This window comes from Ixodes scapularis, unplaced genomic scaffold (assembly GCF_016920785.2).
Source record: "Ixodes scapularis isolate PalLabHiFi unplaced genomic scaffold, ASM1692078v2 PGA_scaffold13__105_contigs__length_92229423, whole genome shotgun sequence".
Lineage (NCBI taxonomy): Eukaryota > Metazoa > Arthropoda > Arachnida > Ixodida > Ixodidae > Ixodes > Ixodes scapularis.
In genome coordinates, this window is record NW_024609839.1 from 89,219,100 (window position 1) to 89,227,463 (window position 8,364).

General features: G+C 50.0%; 1 protein-coding gene across 1 annotated transcript in view; it reads left to right on the plus strand.

Annotated features, from left to right (window-relative positions):
• Positions 1-6,268, plus strand: part of LOC120841873 (cytoplasmic dynein 2 heavy chain 1) — a 62,936-nt gene extending 56,668 nt beyond the window's left edge. Inside the window, exons 24-27 of the mRNA XM_040212868.1 lie at positions 455-676; positions 2,595-2,794; positions 3,540-3,738; positions 4,939-6,268. Coding sequence (XP_040068802.1) covers positions 455-676; positions 2,595-2,794; positions 3,540-3,738; positions 4,939-5,097 — 780 coding nt within the window. The 3' untranslated portion in view covers positions 5,098-6,268. The remainder of the gene's footprint in view (positions 1-454; positions 677-2,594; positions 2,795-3,539; positions 3,739-4,938) is intronic.
• The last annotated feature ends 2,096 nt before the right edge of the window (positions 6,269-8,364 follow it).

Here is an 8,364-nt window from a genome sequence, read left to right on the forward strand (position 1 = left end):
GAAATTTGAAAAGCTTGCGCAGGATAGCAAAGTTTGGGAGGCACTGCCATAAAAAAGTTTGCGATTGTTTTGCATGAAGCGCTATGTCAGGGGTGGCCAGGCTGATTCGGCCTAAGAGCCGCAATCAAAACCGCAAAAATTCCAAGAAGGGGGGGCAAACTTTTGTCCAGAGCAATACACAAAACTCTAACTTCTAGCTTCCAATCTATCTAAATCAAAAGCAGTCCAACTGTACGTAAGGTAGCAGTAGCACAAGACTACCAAACAGCAACCTGTCTTTCAATTTAAAACGCGTTACATTTCTCTTTTTGGGAAGTGCTTGTGTGACCGGGAGCCGCGAGCCGCACTTTAACACGCAAAGAGCCGCACGCGGCTCGCGAGCTGCAGCTTGGCCACCCCTGCGCTATGTTATGGTGCAGATAGCTGTTTAGGTGAACCGTGTCCGTGTCTGCAGGGCTCACAGCTGATCCAGACACGTCTGCCGGCAACGTCGGATCCTCCGGAGGGCTCGCGGCAGTCTCCGATCGAAAGCTTTCTGAAGCTGGAGCACCGCAGCGGGATCCGCCTGGTGCAAGAGATCCACGCTACCCTGGCCAGCCTGAGCAAGGTCATTCGGGGCACCGCCCTCCTCACCGCAGAGGTCAAGGAAGCTGCCACGGCACTGGTCAACCACCAGGTGTGCACAGCTGCTTGCTGCGACTCGAATGTCACCTCAGTGCTTTTTAGGGGGCATCAATGGCCGAGCGCGTTGGCCAACCGTAGCTCGGAGCACGTGGAGCTAAAGCTGGCGCTGCAGAACCCAGGGATGTCGGGTTCAATGTCTGCCCTTGTCCGTTCCGATATGGACGAGCATCGTACTGGCGTGCGGTCGTGCATCGCCACTATGCGGTGCACAAGAAAAACCCCAAGTTAGCGGTTGTACTGCACTGGCTAAAGTTCTCATCTACGGCGGTGGCAGCAGACGGCCATTGGGCCTCTCTAAATTCCCGTTGTCTGAACGTCCACAGAATGCAATTACTCTATCGTGCTGTTTCTTTGGGAGTGGGGTCCCCAAATTTTCTTACGGGTATACCTAGCCACATTGAATATTGGAATTTTAGTGTATTTGCAATTCTTGGATCATAACAAAGAATCTGAGACCCCTGGAAAGGTAATACATCTAGCATAATGATTGTGTCCCATTTCTGGGGATGAGTCGTCATTTGTGGCTGCACTTGTATGTCTCTCGTTATGGCCGCAAGGTTTTCCGGTCGATATGTGCTCAGTGCCCCATAGTGTTTAACACAGGTAACAGGACCCAAGCACCAGTAAACACAATATGAAGCCAGTGCCAAAAGTAGGCGAGCTGGTATAGATTCACGATGAAGATCCAAGACTAAGGTCCTCCCAGCTTGTTTTGGTTCCTCAGACTTAAGTCTGTGCCAACAGTCATGTCTGCTTGTATGCCTGAAAAGTGACCTCTCCACTCATGCATGAATGTGGTGCAGGAAAGCAGTGTGCGTGTGGCAATCCACACACACTCGACCTCCTCATTATGCTCCCAAAGGTAGCCATCTCAGTGACTTGATGGGCTAAAGCGTAGGCCTTCAAATTGACTTGATAGGTTTGAAATCTTGCTGAGACACAGGAATACTGCAGAGGAATTGAAATTTCGGTTGCACATGAAACACCCCCAGGTGTCCTAAATAGGGAGATACAGGTCTTGAAATGGTCAAGAATTGCACCATTTTCAGTTTTTCAGAGACCACATCTTTGGTTTTAAATTTTAATACATTCTAAAGTACCTGCCCGGTAAGTTGGGCCTCACCAGTGCGTTCCCTTGGGTGGGTTGGTGCTTCCGTAGCCTTTTCTTTTACAAATTAAATTTGCAGAGCTTATGTGCCTTAACAATCTGACTACACATATGTACTTGCTGCTTGCGTAGCTTAATTAGTTTTGCGGAAATACTGAAATCAGGTAATTATTTATCTGCGAACTAACAGTTGTGCAGAATTGAATATTATATGGTAGAAACTAAAGCTCTGGAATTATTTATATGTTTTTAATGGAGTTTACGAAATTTCCAGTTGTGAAATCTTCCATTTTACTGGGACCTCCTCTCCCCCCTCCCCCTCATACAGCATTTTGTCATGGGCGGCCCCCCCCCCGAAACAAAATCTGCTACGTGCCTGGATTTTGTTTAATTTATAAAATATGACTGCCCCGTTTAACGTGTTTATGTTCCTCATTGGATGTCTCACTTACATAGATCTACCAGAAGAAAGAAAATGATGAAGAATGAATGTGTGCAAGTGAAGATATGGCTTGCATAAAATAGCAATCTGCATAAAAAATACATTCTGAAATGACAGGAAAAAACTTGCGCAGGTTCATTTTACTATGCTTTCAAATCGATATTTCAAAATAAGAAATACTTATTTCACGTAATAAGGTAATGAGTGGCTGTCAATCCTCAGAGACAGTTTCAAAGATTTTTTTTCTAAATTTTCTTTTTTCAGAGTGTCTCTTCTAATGCTTTGATCAGCCACATCTGAGAACTCTATGCAGAATGCATTCCCTGCATTGTGTAGTGAGCAAAGGCACCTCGACCGCAGGTGCCAGCCCAGTGGCTCAAGCGCTGGGAAGGACCAGAGGAGCCGCTGCCCTTCCTGCGGGGTGTCGTGGGGCGGGCACTGGCCGTCGGCGGCTGGATCCACAAGTTTGACGCAGGGACCCTGCTTCGGGATCCCCTCGAGTTGTCGGACCTGTTCCGACCGGACACCTTCCTCAATGCCCTGCGGCAGCAGACGGCAAGGTGGGCCGCCCGCGACCGTATTACGACGCAGAACGTGTTATAGGGCTGGCACCTAATCATTTACGGTTTTTCACGCCAGGGATGGAAGAAGAGAACGCGAGGGCCAGCCGAACATTGACTCTTTCTCCTCACTGATTGCACACGAGTGCGAGGCAAACTTCTTCCTCGAGTAGATCCCAGTTACTCGTGCGAGTCGCATCTTGCAATAAAACACAGAGGGACGACAGCGACCCACTGTACTATTAGTACGCGCTAAACGAGAGAGGTCCAAGCTTTCAGCAATCCTGCTGCACGTTTCTTTTAATTTTTTTTTTTTTCCCCACTTTTGGCGAGTTGGAAGTTTTGGCAAAGTCGCACTACGGTACGATGGCAAATGGGGGGGATCGGTGGCCGAGTGGGCTAGCGCACGCCAGCTTATAGCACGGAATGCGAAAGCTTGCACTGCGAAACCTAGGGATACCGGGTTCGATCCCCACCCCTGCCCGTTTCGATCTGGATGAGTATCGTACCGGCGCGCGGTCGACTACCACTATACTGCGTGGTGCTCGTTAGAGACCCCGGGCTAGGGGTTGTACCGCACTGGCTAAATATCTCGTCCATGGCGGGTAACGATGTTGCCATGCTCTGGCAGACTAGACTCCCGCCGTCTAAACAACTAACGATCGACGAGAGTGCCAAAGAGACTGAAAACGACGACACGCGTACGAATGATGGAGATCTAACGTGCGTTCCACACCGAATGCAGGGAAGCGCACGTTCCGGTGGATGGCCTGCACTTCGTGACGTCGTGGAAAGGCGGCATTGCGGGGGCGACCTTGACGGTGACCTTGAGCGGACTGCAGCTGGAGGGGTGCTCCTTCGACGGCTTGCGTCTGGCGCAGTGCCGCCACAACTCCCCCAGCGTGTCGTCCGTCCCCGCATGCTTGGCTGCCTGGCTGCCCAAGGTGCGCACAGGCGGGCTTTCCCGACATGATCACTCACTGTTCTCCCCTCCACCCCTAACCCAAATGTGTTTTATCGGCCGATTTTTCCAAACGTCTAACGCTTGGCTGTAACGTTTGATTGTAACAGAAAACAGACATTGAAACGCAGTACGTTCACCAGAGCGTAGCGGACCCTATAAAAGACTCGAAAGAAGTCTCCGGCACATTTTGGACCCATCCCCTTGAGATTGTGAGCCATATGATTTACTGACTGAACTATTGAGAGAGGTGTTTGCTCTCAGAGAACACCGCTCAGGTGTGGTTGTGTTCCTCGCTGCCTTGGAAGCATGTGGGTGAATGGGGACGGTTCCTCCCGCTCTTATCGTGCTGCGCCACCTCGCGGCGTTTGTCAGTGGCGAAGCAGACGGCCGCAGAATGTACGCGAGTTTGTGTGTGGGGGCCCCGCACACGAACGCCGATAAGTGTAGGGCCTGTCGCACGTTCTGTGCTTACCAGTCTTCGTCAACGTGGTCAAGCTCGTGTTTTTTTTGCAGATTCTGTGTTTTTTGGTGTATTTTCGACGTAGGACAAAAGATTGCAGTCTATTGGGGCTTACGTTGAAGAAAACGGACATGGGCACGAGATTCTCCAACCTTTGGGGAATGTATGTGTGGGCACAATGCATCTAATTTTGAAACCTTGACCCCTTAGCCGTTTTGGACGAGCCTAGCTTATCAACGTGGAGCCATCCCCAAACCGTTCGAGACGAGTACAGCTCGTCTGCTTCCCCCGGTTCATGCAGTCAACTGATTTCGGACGGACCAGGCTCGCTAATGGCTTAGTTTGCGGCCGTGCCAACAACTGGCAACGCTTATTTTTTAAAATAATTTGCTCCCATCTGTTTGTTGCTTGAAATTAGATTGTATAGGCAACGATTGTAATCTTGAGGGTCACAAATTTCCAAGAACTAAAAACGGTAAAGAAGTAAATAACCCCAGCAAAGCGAAATAAGGTGTGAATGCAACGTTTATAATTTGCCAAGGACATAACAGACATTAACACCTCCCGGGGAGTGGGCGCTTTCGCGTTCAGGTGGGAACTTGTAAATGCGTAATCGCCTCCGTGCACGTATGACAGCAACCGTCGAAGGGTTAATTGATTTGGCACAACCTCCCGAATTCGATTTGAACCAGGACCAGTGAGGTGCTCCTTCGATTGCAGAGTTCTCCGCCACCCTACCCCGAGGCTGGCAGCATCCTCCTGCCGCTCTACTCCGGCGTCGAACGGGAGAAGGTGGTGGCAACCCTGTCGCTGCCCTGCGACGGGGACCGAAACCAGTGGCTGCAGTGCGGTGCCGCGCTTTTCCTCAAGAGCGTGTGACGCCCGACACTCCGTCGGCCAAATGTATGTGCAGTGGGAACGCCTTCAAGGACGTTCGCACAACGGGGGAAAAAAAAAAAAAAGGAAAAGTCTGCCTTCACGAGGACCTGTTCGGCCAATAGGACCGGCCATTTTGATAGATTTTGGAAGTCTCCAACACCCCACAAAAAGGATTTTTTTTTGCACGAGAAGGGTTAGGTGGTTTTTATGATCACTAGTGAAGATGGGTGCCTCGGACGGCCTATTACTTCTCGTTGTTTTGTGGCATTCCTGCACGGGACAATTTGTTTTTAAAGCGGAATGTGTTTTATCAATTGATCTCCATGGAGCTCTATAATGCTTGGCTGTAACCACTGGCTGTAAGAGCCAGTGTGTTATGCCCATAGGGAGCCATATAAAAAAGATTCAGTAGTCTTGTTGGATTTTAACTCAGCACCTCGATATTGTAAGCAAAGTGTATTGCCGACTGAGCTATCCAGCCTCTGTGGTACAGACCACGCAAGAGTGAGCTCGTTCGTGAATGAACTAGTGCACTCCATGGCTTTTCCAGTCATGCAGCGCCTCCTCACGGCCTGTGCCGTTCGAAAGCCCTTCTCTTCGTTCCAGGGAGGCCTATCACGCATTCTGCGCTTACCAGACTTTGTCAGCATCATCGAGCTCGTATAACTTTTTGGGAAAAATAACAAAAGTGGGTTTTGGTTTGGAGATATTTTTCCTCGATTGGCGAGTTCTTACGTTACAAATGCCTCGTAAAATTCGGTTCAGACATTATCGGACAGTATAAACGCCGAGGAAAATTAATGCAATGCGAGCCACAACTGTGGATATTTGTGTCCCATCATTCATTGGCGTAATTAGTTGGGGCATGTCTATAACACCATCGTTGCAGACGCTCTGGGTGCCTTTTTTTCTGGTAGAAGCTCAATAGCCCTGCATCCTATTGCTGTCCTTGTGCAACCACAAAGCTTGTTTCCTGACAATTCAAAATCTTTAAAGTATGCGAAATGGAACAGTCTTGCTCATGAACACGTTGTTTCGAATATTGCGCTCGTCAAGTCCTCCAAAAACCGTAGTCGCAAACACACTGTAGTATCGAGATATTGAATGTCCATTTAGTTTTGTAGGGGAACTGCCTTCTTTATTGTGCCTAATAAATTCTATTCAAAGCCGACATTGTGCACACACTGACTAAAGAGCACTTGGACCCTATTTTGTGCGTCCCTGGCGTCGCTTTTGTACCCCTCAGAGATTAGCCCGTCGTCCCAAATTTGTACAAAAGCAGCTTGCCTTTCTCTGCCGCCCAAGGCTCGGAGAGCACTGCGCGTAACTAGTGAGGTAGAATAGAATCGCGAGTCTCTCTACGACGTGCCCACTGAGAGCATAGCCTTTGCCTCTAGCACATGCTCATTGCCTTTTGTGGTGCTTCGGCTGCGCGCGCATCCTCGAGGCTCACGAGGCACCGAAGCATCGTCGAAGGCAAAGTCGCTGGATCCTGGGAAAATAGGCTCATTGCCTTCCCTGCTTGTAGCCGGACACAAACGGATGCTAAATTGCAGACAACCAATCCTCGCAAAGCAATTGGCCGACCGGTCTCCGTTGCCGCGGCAATCATTATTTCGGTCCCGTCAGATCTCCGATTCTTTGAAAGGGTCAATCCGAACCGGTCGTGTCAAGAACGCCACGGAGCGTCCTCGTAACGAACGGGTTCCTCGTCAGTGTGAGCGTCTTTGGCACCGTGTACATATCAATCGTGCTTATCCCCGGAGCAGTAGTAAATATGCACCAGCTCACACAGATGGTAAACAAACCGTTGCTAGGGGCGTTGCCCGTTGCTAGGGGCGTTGCCCTGTGGGCGGGGCCCGATCCGACCAATCACAGCGCCGCAGGGCGGGGCCTACCCCAATCCGACCAATCACAGAGCAGTGGAGCGGGGCACCTGCCCCCTCTCCCATCCCAGTGACCAATCGGAGCCCATCGAAGTCCCGCCCTCGAGTCACGTACGTGATATAGGTGTGAGGTCACGTAGCCAATGTTAACACCTCGTTAAGGATGTTAACACATGCTTAACAAGGTGTTAACACATCCTTAACAAGGTGTTAACAGCCGATATTATCAGGCACGTACGCGGCGCGTGTCAGAGGCGTGGGAAAGACACGTACAGAGATGTCGTCACCACCGCTCACAACCACGTGATTTTCCCCGGGTTCGAGTTGTGTCCGACAGAGGGCGCTCACGTGATCTCACACATGGTTCGACTTGCGTCCGACAGAGGGCGCTCACGTGATTTCACACAGGGTTTGAGTTGCGTCCGATAGAGGGCGCTGACGTGATGTCACATGACGGTCACGTGATATTATTTGACTCTCTGCGCGGTAAATGGCTTTTATTCGCTAAAAAAGGCTCTGCAGCGGCTGGGGATCGACCTCGCTACCTTGTGCACAGGAGCCCGACACTCTACCCCCTGAGCTAGAAGCACATTGCTTCCCAGAGGGCTTAACTCTTCGTAGTTGTCCGTGTGTGTGCAAACCAGATCACGTGCTTTCCCGCTACCTGGCTTTTGTAATACGATTGAAAACAGGATACGACATTGCCGCAGGTCATGTGACGATGGTCGTGTAATATTAGTTGCATCGCCGGGCGTTGCCCGTCTTTTTATCACGTGATTTCGCGCGATTCAAACGGTGTTCGCGGACTCGTAGCCTCATGGCGCCCCCTTAGCTGATGCATTTGGGGTCTTCGACCCGCTAAATTTGGGCATCATGTGACGGTCCTAAATAGCAGCAGCTGGGTCCCGCTAAATGGTTGGGGGTTGAGGTGACGGTAAAAGTTTGGAGCTCGCGGATCGTGGTATATCTTGGTCCAGCGTAAAGCTTTAAAGTAGCCCTGCTAAAATTTGGGGCGAGCTCGTAAAACTTTGTAAAGACCCAGCGAATTTCGGGAATAGGCGCCATCTAGTGTTCAAACTGTGAAGTGGTCCTCGTTAAAAATTGAGTGCCATCTGGTGGTAAAAACTTGGACCTGCTATAAATTTTGAGCGTCGTGTGAAGGTCCCAATTAGGGGTGTCGCGAACTTTTGTCGAACCAGATTTTTTGGTCGAACTTCCGGGGTTCGACTGAGTCGAACCGGTTCGACGAACCTTCGAACTTTTCACCAGATTCGACCGGTTCGACTTTATGGACAGTGTGGCCAGACCTCAATACAAGCATGTCTAGGTTTGGAGAATTTTTTTTTTTATGCAAGGGGTTATTTTATTTTGTGAACAGCTG